The sequence below is a fragment of the Pseudophryne corroboree genome, chromosome 7 (assembly GCF_028390025.1).
Source record: "Pseudophryne corroboree isolate aPseCor3 chromosome 7, aPseCor3.hap2, whole genome shotgun sequence".
Taxonomy (NCBI): Eukaryota; Metazoa; Chordata; class Amphibia; order Anura; family Myobatrachidae; genus Pseudophryne; species Pseudophryne corroboree.
Genome location: NC_086450.1, coordinates 177126323 through 177149194, shown reverse-complemented (window position 1 = coordinate 177149194; position 22872 = coordinate 177126323). Strand labels below are relative to the sequence as shown.

Below are 22872 nucleotides of genomic sequence, written 5' to 3'. Positions count from 1 at the left end.
GACCTCCCGGACCATTGTTTGAATCACCAATGCCTTCTCCACCGGGAGAAACACCCTCTGCCCCTCCGTGTCGAGGACCATTCCCAGGAAAGACAGCCTCCGCGTCGGCTCCAGATGAGACTTTGGAAGGTTCAGGATTCAACCATGCTTCCTGAGCAGCTGTGTCGTGAGTGTGATCGATCGCAATAACCTCTCCCTGGACGACGCTGTGATCAGGAGATCGTCCAGATAAGGAATTATGTTCACCCCCTGAACCATCATCTCCGCCATCACCTTGGTGAAAATCCTTGGTGCTGTGGAGAGGCCAAACGGCAGAGCCTGGAACTGATAGTGGTCATCCAACAGCGCAAACCTGAGGTATGCCTGATGCGGTGACCAAATGGGGATGTGGAGGTAAGCATCCTTGATGTCCAGAGACACCTGGAACTCCCGCTCCGATAGCCCTGAGATGACAGCTCTCAGAGATTCCATCTTGAATTTGAACTCCCTGAGATAAGGGTTCAAAGACTTTAAAGTTCAGAATAGGCCGTACCGAACCATCCGGTTTCGGTACCACGAAAAAAGGTTTGAATAATAACCCTTGTTCCACTGCTGAGACGGAACCGGAACGACGACAATACCAATTTTCTGATGGCCTCCAGAAGAATCGTTTTGTCCGCCAGCAGAGCTGGTAAGCCTGACTTGAAGAAACGGTGAGACGGGGGATCTTGAAACTCCAGTCTGTACCCCCTGGACACTATATCCAGGACACAAGGGTCCAGACCAGACGACACCCAGATGTGGCTGAACTGTCGGAGTCTCGCCCCCACCTGACCGTCCTCCAGGCCCAGCCGTCCACCGTCACCGGAGGGCTTAGTGGCATCAGAAGCGGGCTTCTGGGCCTGGGAACCTGCGGGAGCAGGTTTCTTTCCTTTTGCACGCCCACCTCTGAAGTAGGTGTTCGAAGGCTTGTTTTTTCTTTGACTCGCGAGCCGAAAGGACTGTGACGCAGGTGGTGTAAAAGGCTTCTTCGTAGCCGGTGCAGCTGAGGGGAGAAAAGTAGACTTACCCGCGGTAGCCGTGGCAATCCACGCATCCAGTGCCTCCCCAAAGAGAGCCTGACCCGTGTAGGGTAGGCCCTCCACGCTCTTCCTGGATTCCGCATCCGCAGACCATTGGCGCAGCCAGAGACCCCTGCGAGCCGAGACAGACATGAAGGAGATCCCTGCAGCCATGGAGCCCAGGTCCTTCATGGAATCCACTAGGAACCCTGCAGAATCCTGAATATGGCGTAAAAACATATCAACGTCATCTTTATCCAGCGTAGCCGATTCTTCCTGCATAGTGATAGACCACCTGGCAATAGTTTTGCAATCCAAGCACAGGCTATAGTAGGCCTTAATATAGCCCCAGAAGCCGTGTACATGGATTTTAACGTAGCATCCACCTTGCGATCCACCGGGTCTTTCAACGCGGTAGATCCTGGTACCGGCAGCACCACCTGTGTGGACAGCCTAGATACAGAGGCATCGACCAACGGCGGGGACTCCCATTTTTTTCTATCTTCCTCTGGGAAGGGAAAAGCAACCAAAACCCTCTTAGGGATCTGAAATTTCTCTTCCAGAGTTTCCCAGGCCTTTTCAAAGATAGCGTTTAATTCTTTGGATGCTGGGAAGGTGAGGGGAGGCTTCTTGTTTTCTGTAAAGAAGGCCTCCTCCACCTGATCCGGAGCTTTGTCCGAAATGTGCAAAACATCTCTAACAGCCGCAATCATCAACTATATCCCCTTGGCAAGTGATGCCGTTCCCCTCGACACATCCCCGTCACCGTCTGCAGTGTCAGAGTCGGTGTCCGTGTCATCCTGCAACATTGCAGGTGCACGTTTCTGAGAATGAATCACAGGGGACCCCGAGGAGGCAGTATCAGACCAAACAACCATAGAGGACTGGAGGACCTGAGTGGCGTGCTCAGTCCTAGCAACTCTATCAGAAATCTGGGAAATAGTCCCCCACAGAGAGACTAACCATTCTGGCTCTCTAGCAGGGATCTGCGCTAAAAGTATACAATCCTGATTACATGGAATGGAGTCCTCCTGTGAGGATAAATCCTCTGCAGCATATGATACATTGTCCCTAGACATGTTACCCCACACACACACACACGGTATTATGAAGGCAGAATTTCCCCCCCAAAGAATGGCAGAGAGACACAGAGATTGGAGCCAACCCACAGACAGCGCTATTAAAGGTATAGGGAGTCCCTAACCAGCGCTGACTGTATTTCTTAATAGGTGACACAGTCTGTATACAGCTTCCCCCCCTTCTACAACCCCCTTGGTACCGTACAGATAGCTGGAGATTGCTCTGGAGGGACCTGGATCCACTTGGCAGTGAGAGCAGGCAGGAAAAATGGCGCTGAACGCTGCTGGGTCCGCTCTGAGAAGCTCCGCCCCCTTCAATGGTGCCGGCTTCCCGCTCTGTAAAGAGATTATACTGGCCTGGAGGAACAGTGGCTGACCCGAATCCGCAGACCCCGTCAGGAGATGACCAGTGTGGGGTCTGGAGCAGGCCCAGGACGCTCCCCCCAGCGCCGCACCAAGGTAGACTGAGCCGCCCAGGAGCGCGGTCAAGGCCGCGCTCCCGCCCTAATAGCCGCCCTCTTCACACTGTCCCCCAGCTTGCAAGGGGGGATAGTGACTAACTCGCCATGTTCAGCATCTGGGGGGGGTGGCGGCCGGCTGCTGGGGCGAGCGTTCCTCTGCGGCGGGGCGCGATCGGGCCCACCGAAGCAAACATCCAGTCAGCGGGAGCAGTGGCTCAGGACCCCACGGGGCGGACACTGCTCCCCCCCCCCCCCAGTCCCATGCTGCAGGGAGGCTGTCGCCAACAGCCTCCCTGTAAAACAAAAAATCCTGAAAGAAAGAAATAAAACTTTTACCAAGAGAACTCAGTAGAGCTCCCCTAGCTGTGACCAGCTCCTCCGGGCACATTTTCTAAACTGACTCTGGTAGCAGGGGCATAGAGAGAGGAGCCAGCCACACTATTAAACTCAAAGTGCCAATGGCCCCTGGTGGACCCGTCTATACCCTATGGTACTAATATGGACTCCAGCATCCTCTAGGATATAAGAGAAAACAAATATATCGATTTTTTTTCTCCTTAATAGTGTTACTCTTATGTATTTTCATCAGTCACTCTCTTTAATGTACAGGCTTAGAATTGATTTATGAAAGAAAAATAAATAGAAAAATGGATTATCAACTCATATATAAAGTTTTTCTGGGCATCACTACAGTGTTTTATAAATCTGTCGTACCACTGATACAACCATGTAACCTGTCCACAGATGGTACAATATCATTGCCTAAAATGAACATGTTAACCACATAAACTCAAGCTAGGTATGGGAGCGGTACACCATCACCATGTCTGGTGCATTATCACCTTGCACTTATCACTGGTTTATCATGTCTTTATCCCATCTCCAGGTTAATACATTTGCCCCTGAGTGTCATATATATTACAGGAAACAGTTTGAAAGCTTAAGTGGGTACACACTAGAGAGATGTGTGCTGAGCGATCTGTCACAGACCGCTCAGCACACATCCCCCCCCCCCCCCGCTCAGCACTCAGCGCGGTGTGCTGAGCGAGGGGGGCGCTCACTTTACACAGCGCTGAAGTGAGTGACCCGCTAGATTGCAGGCTCAATCTAGCACCGGCGATAGCGATGAGCAGGGCCGCACATCGCTATTGCTGGGGGGTACACACGAGAGATCCCTGCTTAAAATCTAAGCAATCTAGTCAGATTGCTTAGATTTTAAGCAGGGATCTCTCTGTGTGTACCCCCCTTCAGACAAACAGTCTGATATGAGGGTCACAAAGATAGTATAGATAGAACAACTGATTCACCAATCAGCTTTAGAATGTAAGCTATGAGGACCAGGTCCTTTGTCTACATCTGCATTTTGGACTTTGGATCAGTTTCATAGTCCACAATATACAGTGGACTTTGTAAAGCATTGCAGATTACAGTATGCCCCTGTTTTGTTTTTTCAAATAAATTTTGATTTTCAAGAAAGTTTATAGTCACTGCAGATTATTACAGAGAAATAGAATGACGATGAACATACAACCATACTACAATAATTTGAAGGAGTTTCAAATTACAATGAAGTGAGATATCAATGACATATCAGAATAAAATTAATATTACAAGAATTATATAATCGAAGTGGAGCACTAGAGCGCCAACAGAGACGATAAATTAAAGGGGAAACACATTAGGGAAGGAGAAAGGAGAGAGGGGAGAATAATATACCACTGCAAATCAGAAGTCTTCTTCTGACTAAGACAACGCAATAAATGAAGATACATATGTAATCAATAAATTATAAGCCAGCAGACACTCGTCGAAGTAGATTCCAGGAGGTATGTCCCTGATTTTAAAAAGGTCTATAGTCAATAGGTCGACCACTAATAGCCGACAGGGTCAAAATGTCGATAGGGAATAGGCAAACAGTAGAAAAGCCCGACAGGTTCAAATGGTCAAAAGGTTGACGTGACAATGGTCGACGCGCGTTTTTCTTATTTTTTTTCCCAACTTTTCTTACTTTAACATCCACAGGGACTACGATTGGGAATAGTAACCTTGTCCGAAGCACAGTGAGCGAAGCGAGCCATGCGAGGGGATACGGTGCACTAATTGGGGCTTATTTGTGGCAGAAAAGTGACAAAATACCCCAAAAATAAATAAAAATGTGTCCACAGGAATATTTTACATAGGGGTGTATTTAAGCATTAAATAAGGAATATCTTACAGCTTTCATTGTGCAGTTCCTTGAGCTCAGCTAGTAAAGCATGTGAAGTAGGAGTTCTCCTTTAAGCATCCCATGGACTTGTATGATGTAAATCCCCTGGCGCTAATCATTTTGTTTTTTTACAATGCACCCATGGTAGACCCCATATGTATCATGGTGCCTCACCTTGGATTTCTTGCGTGGGAGGCGCTTGGTGGTTTTCTCTGTAGTGGAGCAACTGTCCGTTAGATCACCCGTACAGGAACTCTCTGTTGCTGAATTGCTTGGGTGCGGCAGTACAACCTTCTCTCTGAAGACTTGTGTATTCTGCAAAGGGAACAAGACAGACTTAGAATTGACTAAACAAAATAAGAACATGCTAACACTTCTTATAATGGCTGAGTTCACACCTGGCCACACTATGACTGATCTTGCGGCTTCCCATCTGGCTACTATATTATTGCATTATTATTTGGGTGAAAACACTGGGTGCCAAAATGGACAGTTCTATGTTCTATGTTTATCAGGGGTGTACTACGAATTGCCGGCTGTTGGGATCCCGGTGCTTAGCATACCGGCGCCGGGATCCCAATAGCCGGAATGCTGGCAGCGGGGTGAGTGCAAAAGAGCCCCTTGCAAGCTCGCCACGGTGCAGGCACTATTTATTCTCCCTCCAGAGTGTCGTGGACATCCCAAGTGGGAGAAAAGTTGTCGGTATACCGGCTGACGAGATCCCGGCATTGGTATGCTGAGCGCCGGGATCCCGACAGCAGGTATAACGAGTGCCACCGGTTTATCTGGGTAGGTGATCAGATGACTGCACACTGTAGGTACATTTCAGCCATTTGACAAACTGATTTAGGACGTGTCCCGTAGTAATGCAATGTATTCTAATTGGATAATTTCCAGACTTTTTGTTACTGTTCAATAATAAACGATACATTGAAAAAACTGGCACTTAAAATTATTAATTTCTTATCTATCTATAAATATATCCACACGCAAACATATATGCATGCAGATACTAAGGAATCTCCTACTTTCTGAAATGATGTTTAATGACTCTAAGGAGCTAGAGCAGAGTCTCAGGATGAGTACTATGTCTACGTCTAATTTCCATATATTATAAAGTACAAAAGGCATGATTCCTTAGAAATCATGGTTAACTTTTTCTTTTTTTCTACATAAACATACGTTTTTGTCATTTCTTCCAAAAACATTATGTAGTTTAATTTTCTGTTTAATTATGTATTGAGTTTCTTTTTTTCATATAGAAGAGAAGAAAGCAAAGTGTTACAGGGCAATTCTGTCTGTGACAATTAACGTCAAGCGGGAGTTGAGGTGCTCAATGGGGGTAATTCCAAGTTGATCGCAGCAGGAAATTTTTTAGCAGTTGGGCAAAACCATGTGCACTGCAGGGGAGACAGATATAACATGTGCAGAGAGAGACAGATTTGGGTGTGGTGAGTTCAATCTGCAATCTAAATTGCAGTGTAAAAATAAAGCAGCCAGTATTTACCCTGCACAGAAACAAAATAACCCACCCAAATCTAACTCTCTCTGCACATGTTATATCTGCCCCCCCTGCAGTGCACATGGTTTTGCCCAACTGCTAAAAAATTTCCTGCTGCGATCAACTTGGAATTACCCCCAATGTTCTGTTCCTGGCAAGAATGATTGAAGGTAAGTTTGATGGAGGAAGAGAAGAATGATGCAAGCAAGCAGCAGGTATTGTTCAAACACAGTGTATTGTCACATGTGATAAAACATTGTGCAAGGCATGTACTTCAGTGGACACAGTAGAGATAAATATTATCTTTGATGACTGCTGAAATCCAGACGGAAACAAAAATAAGAGTATATTTCACTCAGTAAACATGAAATACAGAAAATACGTAAATAAATGACAAAAACCTTCAGTTCTCACGTTTCTGAAACTTACACATCTGTGCCTGTTGCTTAGCACCCAGTGGCGGATTTTCCACTAAGTGATAGGCAGTCGCTTAGGGCCTGGCGAGTTCCAAGGGGCCCAGCAGACAGGTGGTGATTTGAGATAAACGTCACTAGAAGGTGTTTTTAAAAAAAAAAAATTTAAAATCCGGGAGCCGGCCCCAGCCCCGGCCCCATCACATGTTCCCTCACTACACAGTCAGAGACTCAGAGCTGGAGAGAACCCGGGAAGCTCCGCTCCTGTCCGCACAGCTCAGTATCATTGATGGTGGCTTCCTGACGCCGGGGCTGGGCACTACACTGTCTCTATTCTCCTGCCACCGGGCCGTACCACACCGCCAGCGTGAGGCAGTGAACCCTGGCAGCCACCTCACAAACATCAGCATGCCAGATCCCAGCAGCAGCAGCCGCTGCGGAGGGGCTTCTGTGTAATAGTGCAGTGCTGCAGCCAGTATGCAGGGCCGGGTATTGACAGGAGCAGCAACCCGTGGTCAGTGCTCCCTGCCCAGTGTCCCCCACCATTACTGCCCCAGCCCCCCTCCATCCCAGTGTCTCCCACCCTGCTGGCCCAGTGTCTCCTCCTTTCCCTCCCCAACCAGCCCACTGCACTCCTCTCACTACTCCTGAAACTAGAAAGCTCCCAGCAATATAGTCAGTGTCCCCTCCTCATGCACATCAGTGATCCCCCTCCCACCCCCACCTCACTACACCTCCTTCCCATACAGCTTAGTTTTCCCCCCTTACCTCTCCAACCTGCCGATTGCCCCGTCTAACTGCTTCCCTGCTAGAACCCCCAGCCAGTCCAATCACAGTGCCCCCCTCATTTAGCGTAGTGTACCCCTACCATCATCATTTCACTGGCCACCTTCCTATCCAGCCCATTGTCCCCCCCCATAGCACTGCCCCACCCCACCTCCCTCCCCATTGTCCACCCGTATTATACTGTAATGTATTCTCCCTGTCATATATAGTATATCAGTCTATGTACTGGGGTTGGGGCTGATATGCCGGCGATCGGGATCCCAGAAGTCATCATATCAACCTCAAGATCCTGGCTGCCAGAATGCCGGCCGGGGGCACAACACACGAGCGCACTCACGAAGCAGTGGGCTCGCTATGCTCGCTACAGGTTCTATTCCCACTCTATGGGCACCCACAAGTGGGTATAGGCTCTGTTATCTCGCATTCCGGCTGGTGGCATTGTCAGCGGTCGGAATTCCGTCGTCTGTATCCTGACCGCCGGCATATCAACTGCATCCCTATGTATTGCTGTGTTATTTATATCGAAATTGTATCTGTCACTGGGGAAATTGTTTTTTTATGTAGTGCTAATTAAAGGGCGCTCAATAAAGCAATTCAATTGCTTTTGGGCACCCATAAATTATCAAGCTTTTTGCGCCTAAAAACACCAGCTAAAGTCCTCTCTGCTCTCTCTCTCTCTCTATGTGCCTCGCTCTCTATTGGCGGGATGTACTAAGCATCGCATCCGTGATGCGGTACATCCTGCCACACGTCGCTTACATAACATTTGGGTATGTACTTATAAATGTGATGCAATTCGCAAAGGACAGAACTCCCAATGTGTGCTGCCCTTTGCGTAGAAGGATTTCCGGGTTTAGGACCTGGTAGTCCTTCTGTGCATGCGCAGAGGACACGGTGGCCGTAGGGGGTGTTGGAAGGGATCCGATTGGATCTCTTTCGGAAAAATGTGACAAGAAGCACATAAGCTTCTATATGGTAATGCCAGCAAAGACTGGCTTTACACACCGCATCCAAGCCCCAGAGTGCATCACATTCCAGAGCTTGGTACATATGGGAAATGCAGCTGAAGTCTAAAAACGCCCGTTTTCGTGTTTTTAGCAGCATTTTCTCTTTAGTGCATCCTATGTTATCTCATCCTTCCAGCCCCCCGCCTCTCTTATCTCTGTCCCTTCTCTCTTTGCCTCTCTCTCTTTCTCTCCTTTCTGTGTCTCTCCCTTGGTCTCCTCGCTGTGCCTTTCTTTCTAATTTCTCTCTCTGCCCTCCCCCTCTCTGTGTCTCCTTTCTCTGCTCTCTATGCCCCCCTCTCTCTCCTCTCTGTGCCCCCCTCTCTCTCATATCTCTTCTCTCTCTTTCTGCCTTCCACTGTGTGCCTCTCTCCTTTCTCTGCCCCCTCTCTCTGGGTGCGATATACTAATGCTGCGGACTATATTTTGCCAAACATCGCAATGATTCTAATCGCATGTGTACTAACATTTGAGCTGTCCTTTGTGAAGCCGGAACGCCTGTGTTTTGGCCCCGGTAGGCCCTCTGCACATGCATTACCCTCTGCATCGGAAATCCAGGTCCCAAGGTTAGTACTTTATTACATCCTGCCCTGTGCCACTCTCTCTCTCTTCTTAAACGTCTACCACCAGCTCCCATCTCGCTTCTTGCACCTGTCCATTGTCTCTCTCTCTCCCCTTTGTTGTTGGCCCCCTTTGGCTTTCTTCTATCTCTGAACTGCAACACAAACCTATCACAGCGGGGGGATGTCCACTGACAGCTCCCACTAAAAGAAAAGTATAGGTCGGTCAGTGCTGGCGCCGCTGTTTAGGGACGATTCTGCTGGTCTCCGGCCTCCGCCGCCAGCTGCTGGGAGAGCTGCTGGTGGCGGAGGCTGGAGACGAGCAGAATTAGTCCCCACGCTGCCGAGAGGAGGCTCCAGAATCTGCCCCCATTGCAGGAGGCAGGAGTGTAGGTAGGACCTGCGCTTCTGCTGCCGCTTCAGGGGTGTGCGAAGGAAGGAGGCACAAACACAGCAGCCACAACCAGGGGCGGTGATGACAGGATATACTGTAGTGCTATGGATTGGTTGAGGAAGGGGGGCCCCAAATTGGTGCTTTGCTTAGGGTCCCATGAGGTCTAAATCTGCCTCTGTTTGCACCTATTTAAAAAAAAAAGTAAGAAAACAAAAAGAAGGGGGTTGGGGAGTTATACTTACTGTGAAGGTGCGGACTGTTCCTGTCCCCTCCCTTTTTCTCTCCCACTTCTATAAAACAGGCAAAAGATTGAGAGTGATAATTTTGATAAAGTCTATGATGAAATCTGTTTGTATTATGAGCTTATCTTAAACAAATCCCCCAATGTTTGTGCCGTCTCTCAAGCATACTGTATGTGGTTATCTATTATACTATACACGTAAAGCAGAATCTGTTTGAAAGAGGCTTAATGGAAATTATACGTGATGTGTATATGATTAGAAGTCCCACATCTCGGACATCGGTAATTATTATTAGCCTTTATTTAGATGGCTCCACAAGGGGTCTGCAACACCTTACAAAAGAAATAAGCATAAACAGTATGAACAAAACAAGAAAAAAGTGACTTACAGTACAGAACACTGCAGGACATGTACATGGTATGAACATTGCTGCATCAGCGGTCACAGTACCCAAATTATCAGCAGGGCAGCAGAACACAAGGGTTGGGTGCCATTGTAGGCAGTGTGGAGGTGATGATGGGATTAGTGAGGGAAGGAAAAGCACACACGGGAAGAGAGCCCATCTCCTGACAGCTTACAGTCTATGTACCTGTGAATGGTATATAGCAAGGGTTCTCAAGTACCACCAACATGCCATCATTTGCGGATTTGTTTAAACATGTACAGGTAAGATAATCTATGTTGCTGCTTCCACAGACAGAAATCTTCAAAACATGACCTGCTGGGCCTATGGTTGTTGTGGTACAAGGTCTGGGGATGGAAATGTCAGAGGTACTCGTACAAACCTCAAATCTCCTGCAGACCTCAGACTATACCTATATGGACTAGGCCCACTGAGACTATGCTATCATCAGAGGTTAAAGGTTAAAATTAATCCAAATAAAATAGAAATATGAGCAAAAGCCTAGAGAGTCCATTTTTTCATTGCCCTGCCTCCTACGTGTAGGCTTAACGCACCGTGACTCCGTACAGCAGGAGTAAGACAACTATATTTCAGGATTTTAGACTTAGCTTTAATTTACTAAATATGGAGCTTTTCTCTTACCGCTGTCTCAAATCCCGACAACAGCTTCCCATCCAGTAAAACCTGAGAATACCAAACAAAGTTTATGAGAACCAAAGACTGGCACATAGGACATCATTCTGAGTTGCCCACAATGCCGATGTTCACAGATTTCAGCAACATTTTTGTTACTGCACGTGCATTAAAAAACACCTACGGTACATGCGTTACACTGTGTGTATTTAGAGGCGCAGTTCTGATTGAGCATTAGCATAAAGACCCAAACACATTCTATAAAGAGAGGCTAAAGCAGTCTCAGCAGAGAATCAGGCCCACACTTTACATTTATCTACCCTATCAGCCAAGACTAGTTACTCACCTTGTTTGAGGTTTTAGAGGACAAATGTTGGGCTGTTAGCGCGCGATACTCTTTTTGGAAATATAGGGGATTTCCCTCAAGGAACAACTAGAAATAAACACACCATGATCAAAACACACAAGACACTTGGTATTGTGTTCTCTCACACATCAAAAAAATAGTTGTAGCAGTTGTGTCCTACAACGAATTAGGCTGGTGCTAACTACAAATGTGTGATGGTGACTGTTTTGTGGGTCTGGTCCCATCCACGAGGCTTAGAAATGTGCCACTCAGCTACACTGTCTTCTACCAATGCAGAGCAGATCATTTACTGGCTCTATTCCTCTAGTCAGGTAACTGGAATACACTGCATCTCCCATACATCTAGTACTCTTAATAAAGCTCCATAGGCATTTACTGAAGAGAGGGCAGATTGTCATCATTATGGGTGAGTGTAAATGACCAATAAGTGAGGGGAAGTCAAAAACTCAATATATACAATGTCAACATCACAATGCTATGATCTCGACATTGAACATATTGGCATGTGCAGAATGCTGACATGTTCACAACGTCAACAAGTGAAATACTGGCATTCTCCCCGGACTGTCAGTGGAGAGTAAAGGTGCCCATACACCTAAAGATTTATCTTCCAATCTGGCTTATTGGAATGAAAATCTGGTAATGGATGGGAGCAAATTACAGTTGACCATTTGAAACTAGGGGGAGGGTCAGGCTACAGGAGACGAATTTCGAGTTTGGCACTAAGGGGAGGGATAGGGTTAGGCTACGGGAGGGGATGTTTAGGTTAGGCACCAGGGGGAGGGTTAGGCTACAGGAGACGAGTTTCGAGTTGGGCACTAAGGGGAGGGTTAGGGTTAGGCTACGGGAGGGGATGTTCAGGTTAGGCACTAGGGGGAGGGTTAGGCTACAGGAGACGAGTTTCGAGTTGGGCACTAAGGGGAGGGTTAGGGTTAGGCTACGGGAGTGGATGTTCAGGTAAGGCAAAAGGGGAGGATTAGGCACTAGGCAAAGGTAAGGCTGCAGAAGGTGAGGTTAAGGTTAGGCACTAGGGGGAGGATTAGGGTTACGCTACTTGAGGCAAGGTTCAGCTTGGACACTAGGGGGAGGGTTAGGGTTACTCTACGGGACAGTAATACTCACTGCTGGAATGTCAACAGGATGTATGTCAACAAAGCATACCACACCCCAAATAAGCAACAAGAGCCCTCTCCCTGCTTTTATGCAGGAGTGGAAAAGTCATAAGAAGGGGGAATTCAATGTGTCCAATAGTGGGCAATCTCTTTAACACAGGTCTAATTTAATTTTTTTATTACTGATTTTCAAAAGGTCACAGCTCATAGCAGCGAAACAGAGGGATGGGATGATTGTAAACTGCTCCAGCTCATTGTGTCTAGTGAGTGACAACATTCTCTGCAGACTCTATGTAAAAATGAATATGCATAGAGGCATATAAATGCACTGCCAGTAGGACAGAGTTATTTCTGTGTCACTATATCTACATTACCTTTCTTAGTTTGTGCAGCTTAGCCAAACCTGTAAGCTGTGAGTGCTCAAGAAGAAGGTTGTAAGACAAGTCCAAGTGTTGGAGGTTTGAGAGTGGCTCTAGTCCTATGGGGGGAAACCAGAAATCAGAGACAGGCTCATGCATTTAACAGCAGATACATACTCTACATACGTACAAAGAAAGACTGACCGCTGGTGCTGGACACTTGGTTGTGTCTCAGAATGAGGGTGTGGAGTTTTGCACAGGATTGTAAACCAAGCTCCGGTACAGACACTAAAAGATTATACCCCAGATTCAGATACTGAAGCTCAGAAAGTACCTAGAATGAAACAACACACATTACTGAGATATGCCGTGAGCTTGATTTGTTACAACAGTCCTGCCCGAGTCTACACTAATTCCCAAAGGCTACAGGTGCATCCTCATACCGCTAACCCTTAATAAGTTGTGCAGCACGAGATGCCTGGAGTGAGTGAGACGCCAGGTACTGTGCAACTCTGCTAACATCAGGTGTTTTGTTTTTTCTTGTTGCCGAAAATGCATTTTAGTGGCAACACAATGCGACTAAGCACTGGAGACTGTGCTGATTAATTAATGATATATACGACACTTGTATATTGTGTGTGACTGAGTTTGTATACAGAGCACAACAGAACTTGTATTGGAAAAACGATGTGGCTGCTACATTGTAGCACTTTGTATTAGAGATGAGCGGGTTCGGTTCTCAAAACTTCACCATTCGAGTCCGGTTCCGAGCCAGGCTCGGGTCTTCCCGCCTGACTTAGAAACCAGAACAAGGCAAAACGTCATAATTCCGCTGTCGGATTCTCACGGGATTTGGATTCCATATAATAAGAATTTACTTACCGATAATTCTATTTCTCGGAGTCCGTAGTGGATGCTGGGGTTCCTGAAAGGACCATGGGGAATAGCGGCTCCGCAGGAGACAGGGCACAAAAAGTAAAGCTTTACGATCAGGTGGTGTGTACTGGCTCCTCCCCCTATGACCCTCCTCCAAGCCTCAGTTAGGTACTGTGCCCGGACGAGCGTACACAATAAGGAAGGATTTTGAATCCCGGGTAAGACTCATACCAGCCACACCAATCACACTGTACAACCTGTGATCTGAACCCAGTTAACAGTATGATAACAGCGGAGCCTCTGAAAAGATGGCTCACAACAATAATAACCCGATTTTTGTAACTATGTACAAGTATTGCAGACAATCCGCACTTGGGATGGGCGCCCAGCATCCACTACGGACTCCGAGAAATAGAATTATCGGTAAGTAAATTCTTATTTTCTCTATCGTCCTAGTGGATGCTGGGGTTCCTGAAAGGACCATGGGGATAATACCAAAGCTCCCAAACGGGCGGGAGAGTGCGGATGACTCTGCAGCACCGAATGAGAGAACTCCAGGTCCTCCTTAGCCAGGGTATCAAATTTGTAGGATTTTACAAACGTGTTTGCCCCTGACTAAATAACCGCTCGGCAAAGTTGTAAAGCCGAGACCCCTCGGGCAGCCGCCCAAGATGAGCCCACCTTCCTTGTGGAATGGGCATTTACATATTTTGGCTGTGGCAGGCCTGCCACAGAATGTGCAAGCTGAATTGTATTACACATCCAACTAGCAATAGTCTGCTTAGAAGCAAGAGCACCCAGTTTGTTGGGTGCATACAGGATAACAGCAAGTCAGTTTTCCTGACTCCAGCCGTCCTGGAACATATTTTCAGGGCCCTGACAACATCTAGCAACTTGGAGTCCTCCAAGTCCCTAGTAGGTGCAAGGCACCACAATAAGCTGGTTCAGGTGAAACACTGACACCACCTTAGGGAGAGAACTGGGGACGAGTCCGCAGCTCTGCCCTGTCCGAATGGACAAACAGATATGGGCTTTTTTGAGAAAAAACCACCAATTTGACACTCGCCTGGTCCAGGCCAGGGCCAAGAGCATGGTCACTTTTCATGTGAGATGCTTCAAATCCACAGATTTGACTGGTTTTAAACCAATGTGATTTGAGGAATCCCAGAACTACGTTGAGATCCCACAGTGCCACTGGAGGCACAAAAGGGGGTTGTATATGCAATACTCCCTTGACAAACTTCTGGACTTCAGGAACTGAAGCCAATTCTTTCTGGAAGAAAATCGACAGGGCCGAAATTTGAACCTTAATGGACCCCAATTTGCGGCCCATAGACACTCCTGTTTGCAGGAAATGCAGGAAACGACCGAGTTGAAATTTCTTTGTGGGGCCATCCTGGCCTCACACCACGCAACATATTTTCGCCACATGTGGTGATAATGTTGTGCGGTCACCTCCTTTCTGGCTTTGACCAGGGTAGGAATGACCTCTTCCGGAATGCCTTTTTCCCTTAGGATCCGGCGTTCCACCGCCATGCCGACAAACGCAGCTGCGGTAAGTCTTGGAACAGACATGGTACTTGCTGAAGCAAATCCCTTCTTAGCAGCAGAGGCCATAAGACCTCTGTAAGCATCTCTTGAAGTTCCGGGTACCAAGTCCTTCTTGGCCAATCCGGAGCCATGAGTATAGTTCTTACTCCTCTACGTCTTATAATTCTCAGCACCTTAGGTATGAGAAGCAGAGGAGGGAACACATACACCGACTGGTACACCCACGGTGTTACCAGAACGTCCACAGCTATTGCCTGAGGGTCTCTTGACCTGGCGCAATACCTGTCCCGTTTTTTGTTCAGACGGGACGCCATCATGTCCACCTTTGGTATTTCCCAACGGTTTACAATCATGTGGAAAAAACTTCCCGATGAAGTTTCCACTCTCCCGGGTGGAGGTCGTGCCTGCTGAGGAAGTCTGCTTCCCAGTTTCCATTCCCGGGATGAAACACTGCTGACAGTGCTATCACATGATTTTCCGCCCAGCGAAAAGTCCTTGCAGTTTTTGCCATTGCCCTCCTGCTTCTTGTGTCGCCCTGTCTGTTTACGTGGGCGACTGCCGTGATGTTTTTCCCACTGGATCAATACCGGCTGACCTTGAAGCAGAGGTCTTGCTAAGCTTAGAGCATTATAAATTTACCCTTAGCTCCAGTATATTTATGTGGAGAAAAGTCTCCAGACTTGATCACACTCCCTGGAAATTTTTTCCTTGTGTGACTGCTCCCCAGCCTCTCAGGCTGGGCTCCGTGGTCACCAGCATCCAATCCTGAATGCCGAATCTGCGGCCCTCTAGAAGATGAGCACTCTATAACCACCACAGGAGAGACACCCTTGTCCTTGGATATAGGGTTATCCGCTGATGCATCTGAAGATGCGATCCGGACCATTTGTCCAGCAGATCCCACTGAAAAGTTCTTGCGTGAAATCTGCCGAATGGAATTGCTTCGTAGGAAGCCACCATTTTTACCAGGACCCTTGTGCAATGATGCACTGTTTTTAGGAGGTTCCTGACTAGCTCGGATAACTCCCTGGCTTTCTCTTCCGGGAGAAACACCTTTTTCTGGACTGTGTCCAGAATCATCCCTAGGCACAGCAGACGTGTCGTCGGGATCAGCTGCGATTTTGGAATATTTAGAATCCACCCGTGCTGTTGTAGCAGTATCCGAGATAGTGCTACTCCGACCTCCAACTGTTCCCTGGACTATGCCCTTATCAGGAGATCGTCCAAGTAAGGGATAATTAAGACGCCTTTTCTTCGAAGAAGAATCATCATTTCGGCCATTACCTTGGTAAAGACCCGGGGTGCCGTGGACAGTCCAAACGGCAGCGTCTGAAACCGATAGTGACAGTTCTGCACCACGAACCTGAGGTACCCTTAGTGAGAAGGGCAAATTTGGGACATAGAGGTAAGCATCCCTGATGTCCCGGGACACTATATAGTCCCCTTCTTCCTGGTTCGTTATCACTGCTCTGAGTGACTCCATCTTGATTTGAACCTTTGTAAGTGTTCAAAAATTTTTTAGAATAAGTCTCACCTAGCCTTCTGGCTTCAGTACCACAATATAGTGTGGAATAATACCCCTTTTCTTGTAGTAGGAGAGGTAATTTAATTATCACCTGCTGGGAATACAGCTTGTGAATTTTTTTCCCATACTGCCTCCTTGTCGGAGGGAGACCTTGGTAAAGCAGACTTCAGGAGCCTGCGAAGGGGAAACGTCTCGACATTCCAATCTGTACCCCTGGGATACTACTTGTAGGATCCAGGGGTCCTGTACGGTCTCAGCGCCATGCTGAGAACTTGTCAGAAGCGGTGGAACGCTTCTGTTCCTGGGAATGGGCTGCCTGCTGCAGTCTTCTTCCCTTTCCTCTTTCCCTGGGCAGATATGATCTTATAGGGACGAAAGGACTGAGGCTGAAAAGACGGTGTCTTTTTCTGCAGAGATGTGACTTAGGGTAAAAACGGTGGATTTTCCAGCAGTTGCCGTGGCCACCAGGTCCGATGGACCGACCCCAAATAACTCCTCTTCCTTTATACGGCAATACACCTTTGTGCCGTTTGGAATCTGCATCACCTGACCACTGTCGTGTCCATAACATCTTCTGGCAGATATGGACATCGCATTTACCCTTGATGCCAGAGTGCAAATATCCCTCTGTGCATCTCGCATATATAGAAATGCATCCTTTAAATGCTCTATAGTCAATAAAATACTGTCCCTGTCAAGGGTATCAATATTTTTAGTCAGGGAATCCGACCAAGCCACCCCAGCTCTGCACATCCAGGCTGAGGCGATCGCTGGTCGCAGTATAACACCAGTATGTGTGTATATACTTTTTATGATATTTTCCAGCCTCCTGTCAGCTGGTCCTTGAGGACGGCCCTATCTATAGACGGTACCGCCACTTGTTTTGATAAGCGTGTGAGCGCCTTAGCCACCCTAAGGGGTGTTTCCCAACGCGCCCTAACTTCTGGCGGGAAAGGGTATACCGCCCCTAATTTTCTATCGGGGGGAACCCACGCATCATCACACACTTTATTTAATTTATCTGATTCAGGAAAAACTACGGTAGTTTTTTCACATCCCACATAATACCCTCTTTTGTGGTACTTGTAGTATCAGAAATATGTAACACCTCCTTCATTGCCTTTAACGTGTGGCCCTAATAAGGAATACGTTTGTTTATTCACCGTCGACACTGGATTCAGTGTCCCTGTCTGTGTCTGTGTCGACCGACTAAAGTAAACGGGCGTTTTAAAACCCCTGACGGTGTTTTTGAGACGTCTGGACCGGTACTAATTGTTTGTCGGCCGTCTCATGTCGTCAACCGACCTTGCAGCGTATTGACATTATCACGTAATTCCCTAAATAAGCCATCCATTCCGGTGTCGACTCCCTAGAGAGTGACATCACCATTACAGGCAATTGCTCCGCCTCCTCACCAACATCGTCCTCATACATGTCGACACACACGTACCGACACACAGCACACACACAGGGAATGCTCTGATAGAGGACAGGACCCACTAGCCCTTTGGAGAGACAGAGGGAGAGTTTGCCAGCACACACCAAAAACGCTATAATTATATAGGGACAACCTTATATAAGTGTTTTCCCTTATAGCATCTTTATTATATATTTCTAACGCCAAATTAGTGCCCCCCCTCTCTGTTTTAACCCTGTTTCTGTAGTGCAGTGCAGGGGAGAGCCTGGGAGCCTTCCCTCCATCCTTTCTGTGAGGGAAAATGGCGCTGTGTGCTGAGGAGATAGGCCCCGCCCCTTTTTCGGCGGCCTCGTCTCCCGCTCTTAACGGATTCTGGCAGGGGTTAAATATCTCCATATAGCCTCCGGAGGCTATATGTGAGGTATTTTTAGCCAAAATAGGTTTTCATTTGCCTCCCAGGGCGCCCCCCTCCCAGCGCCCTGCACCCTCAGTGACTGCCGTGTGAAGTGTGCTGAGAGGAAAATGGCGCACAGCTGCAGTGCTGTGCGCTACCTTTAGAAGACTGAGGAGTCTTCTGCCGCCGATTCTGGACCTCTTCTTACTTCAGCATCTGCAAGGGAGCCGGCGGCAAGGCTCCGGTGACCATCCAGGCTGTACCTGTGATCGTCCCTCTGGAGCTGATGTCCAGTAGCCAAGAAGCCAATCCATCCTGCACGCAGGTGAGTTCACTTCTTCTCCCCTAAGTCCCTCGTTGCAGTGATCCAGTTGCCAGCAGGACTCACTGTAAAATAAAAAACCTAAGCTAAACTTTTCTAAGCAGCTCTTTAGGAGAGCCACCTAGATTGCACCCTTCTCGGCCGGGCACAAAAATCTAACTGAGGCTTGGAGGAGGGTCATAGGGGGAGGAGCCAGTACACACCACCTGATCGTAAAGCTTTACTTTTTGTGCCCTGTCTCCTGCGGAGCCGCTATTCCCCATGGTCCTTTCAGGAACCCCAGCATCCACTAGGACGATAGAGAAAAGGAGCCGCGCGTCCCCGACATTTTCGCTCCGGCATTGGAGAGTGTAGAGAGAGGACGTGTCTCCATCCTCCGTGTCCTCTGTGGTAGTGTCTTGTGCTGTATTTGTCCAGTCACAGTGTTTGTGTCCTCTTGCTGCCATATGTCCATTGCTGCTGTGTTGTGCTTCATCAGACCAGTGGTAGTGTCCTGGCCATCAGTCATTCCAGTGACCAGGCAGTCACAGTGGTATACGCTGCTGCTATATGTCCACTGCTGTCAGATTATTATTACAACAACAAGAACAACAACAACGTCCCTTACAGTGTTGCTGTGTTGTGCTGCAACAGACCAGTGGTAGTGTCCTGGCCATCAGCCATTCCTGTGCCGCATGTTGTGTTATATAACTCAAAAAAAATAATGGAGAACAAAAATTTGGAGGATAAAATAAGAATTTACTTACCGATAATTCTATTTCTCGTAGTCCGTAGTGGATGCTGGGAACTCCGTCAGGACCATGGGGAATAGCGGCTCCGCAGGAGACAGGGCACAAAATTAAAAGTTTGACCACTAGGTGGTGTGCACTGGCTCCTCCCCCTATGACCCTCCTCCAAGCCTCAGTTAGGATACTGTGCCCGGACGAGCGTACACAATAAGGAAGGATTTTGAATCCCGGGTAAGACTCATACCAGCCACACCAATCACGCCGTACAACTTGTGATCTGAACCCAGTTAACAGCATGATAACAGAGGAGCCTCTGAAAAGATGGCTTCCAACAATAATAACCCGATTTTTGTAACAATAACTATGTACAAGTATTGCAGACAATCCGCACTTGGGATGGGCGCCCAGCATCCACTACGGACTACGAGAAATAGAATTATCGGTAAGTAAATTCTTATTTTCTCTGACGTCCTAAGTGGATGCTGGGGACTCCGTCAGGACCATGGGGATTATACCAAAGCTCCCAAACGGGCGGGAGAGTGCGGATGACTCTGCAGCACCGAATGAGAGAACTCCAGGTCCTCCTTAGCCAGGGTATCAAATTTGTAGAATTTTACAAACGTGTTCTCCCCTGACCACTTAGCTGCTCGGCAGCGTTGTAATGCCGAGACCCCTCGGGCAGCCGCCCAAGGTGAGCCCACCTTCCTTGTGGAGTGGGCATTTACAGATTTTGGCTGTGGCAGGCCTGCCACAGAATGCGCAAGTTGAATTGTGCTACAAATCCAACGAGCAATCGTCTGCTTAGACGCAGGAACACCCAGCTTGTTGGGTGCATACAGTATAAACAGCGAGTCAGCCTTTCTGACTCCAGCCGTCCTTTAAACATATATATATATTTTTAAGGCTCTGACAACGTCGAACAACTTGGAGTCCTCCAAGTCGCTAGAAGCCGCAGGCACCACAATAGGTTGGTTCAGGTGAAACGCTGATACCACCTTAGGGAGAAACTGAGGACGCGTCCGCAGTTCTGCCCTGTCCCAATGGAAAATCAGATATGGGCTTTTGTACGATAAAGCCGCCAATTCTTACACTCTCCTGGCCGAAGCCAGGGCCAGTAGCATGGTCACTTTCCATGTAAGATATTTCAAATCCACCGATTTGAGTGGCTCAAACCAATGGGATTTGAGAAATCCCAAAACTACATTGAGATCCCACGGTGCCACTGGAGGCACAACCGGGCTGTATATGTAGTACTCCTTTGACAAAAGCTTGGACTTCAGGAACTGAAGCCAATTCTTTCTGGAAGAAAATCGACAGGGCCGAAATTTGAACCTTAATGGACCCCAATTTGAGGCCCATAGACAATCCTGTTTGCAGGAAATGTAGGAATCGACCCAGTTGAAATTCCTCCGTCGGAGCCCTTTCCTTCAGGATCCGGCGTTCAACCGCCATGCCGTCAAACGCAGCCGCGGTAAGTCTAGAGGTAGAGTGCACGGATCCTCCGTGCGCATCTCTTGAAGTTCCGGGTACCAAGTCCTTCTTGGCCAATCCGGAGCCACGAGTATCGTTCTTACTCCCCTTCGCCTTATAATTCTCAGTACCTTGGGTATGAGAGGCAGAGGGGGGAACACATACATTGACTGGTACACCCATGGTGTTACCAATGCGTCCCCAGCTATTGCCTGAGGGTCTCTTGACCCGGCGCAATACCTGTCCAGTTTTTTGTTGAGGCGGGACGCCATCATGTCCACCTTTGGTTTTTCCCAACGGTTCACAATCATGTGGAAGACTTCTGGGTGAAGTCCCCACTCTCCCGGGTGGTGATCGTGTCTGCTGAGGAAGTCTGCTTCCCAGTTGTCCACTCCCGGAATGAACACTGCTGACAGTGCTATCACATGATTTTCTGCCCAGTGAAAAATCCTTGCAGCTTCTGCCATTGCCCTCCTGCTTCTTGTGTCGCCCTGTCTGTTTACGTGGGCGACTGCCGTGGTGTTGTCCTACTGGATCAACACCGGCTGACCCTGAAGCAGAGGTCTTGCCAGGCTTAGAGCATTGTAAATTGCCCTTAGCTCCAGTATATTTATGTGAAGTGAAGTCTCCAGGCTTGACCACACTCCCTGGAAATTTCTTCCCTGTGTGACTGCTCCCCAGCCTCTCAGGCTGGCATTCGTGGTCACCAGGACCCAGTCCTGAATGCCGAATCTGCGGCCCTCCAAAAAGGTGAGCACTCTGCAACCACCACAGAAGAGACCCCCTTGTCCTTGGAGACGGGGCTATCCGCTGATGCATCTGAAGATGCGATCCGGACCATTTGTCCAGCAGATCCCACTGAAAGGTTCTTGCGTGGAATCTGCCGAATGGAATCGCTTCGTAAGAAGCCATCATTTACCCAGGACTCTTGTGCATTGATGCACTGACACTTTTCTTGGTTTTAGGAGGTTCCTGACTAGCTCGGATAACTCCCTGGCTTTCTCCTCCGGGAGAAAAACCTTTTTCTGAACTGTGTCCAGAATCATCCCTAGGAACAGCAGACGTGTTGTCGGGATCAGCTGGGATTTTGGAATATTTAGAATCCACCCGTGCTGTTGTAGCACTACTTGGTATAGTGCTACTGCGACCTCTAACTGTTCTCTGGATCTTGCCCTTATCAGGAGAACGTTCAAGTAAGGGATAATTAATACGCCTTTTCTTTGAAGTAGAATCATCATTTCAGCCTTTACCTTGGTAAAGACCCGGGGTGCCGTGGACAATCCAAACGGCAACGTCTGAAACTGATAGTGACAGTTTTGTACCATGAACCTGAGGTACCCTTGGTGTGAAGGGCAAATTGGGACATGGAGGTAAGCATCCTTGATGTCCCAGGACACCATAAAGTCCCCTTCTTCCAGATTCGCTATCACTGCTCTGAGTGATTTCATCTTGAACTTGAACCTTTGTATGTAAGTGTTCAAAAGATTTCAGACTTAGAATAGGTCTCACCGAGCCGTCCGGCTTCGGTACCACAAACAGCGTGGAATAATACCCCTTTCCTTGTTGTAGTAGGGGTACCTTGACTATTACTTGCTGGGAATACAGCTTGTGAATAGCTTCCAACACCGTCTCCCTGTCGGAGGGAGATGTTGGTAAAGCAGACTTCAGGAATCTGCGAGGAAGAGACGTCTCGAATTCCAATCTGTACCCCTGTGATACTACCTGCAGGATCCAGGGGTCGACTTGCGAGTGAGCCCACTGCGCGCTGAAATTCTTGAGACGACCCCCCCACCGGACCTGAGTCCGCTTGTAGGGCCCCAGCGACATGCTGAGGACTTTTCAGAAGCGGGGGAAGGCTTCTGCTCCTGGGAAGGAGCTGCTTGCTGCAGTCTCTTACCCTTTCCTTTGCCTCGGGCAGATATGAATGGCCTTTTGCCCGCTTGTTCTTATGAGAACGAAAGGACTGAGGCTGAAAAGACGGTGACCTGAGGTAGGAGGTGGGAGGTGACCTGAGGTAAAAAAGGTGGAT

The 22872-nt window shown here is 48.1% G+C and overlaps 1 protein-coding gene across 2 annotated transcripts in view; it reads right to left on the bottom strand.

Moving 5' to 3' along the window:
• STK11IP (serine/threonine kinase 11 interacting protein) overlaps positions 1 to 22872 on the bottom strand; it is a 210636-nt gene that overhangs the window by 131473 nt on the left and 56291 nt on the right. For both annotated transcript variants that reach the window (XM_063933797.1, XM_063933796.1), the window contains exons 8-13: positions 12765 to 12894; positions 12576 to 12679; positions 11069 to 11155; positions 10732 to 10773; positions 9687 to 9734; positions 4961 to 5101 (exon numbers count right to left, since the gene is read on the bottom strand). In XM_063933797.1, coding sequence (XP_063789867.1) covers positions 4961 to 5101; positions 9687 to 9734; positions 10732 to 10773; positions 11069 to 11155; positions 12576 to 12679; positions 12765 to 12894 — 552 coding nt within the window. The remainder of the gene's footprint in view (positions 1 to 4960; positions 5102 to 9686; positions 9735 to 10731; positions 10774 to 11068; positions 11156 to 12575; positions 12680 to 12764; positions 12895 to 22872) is intronic.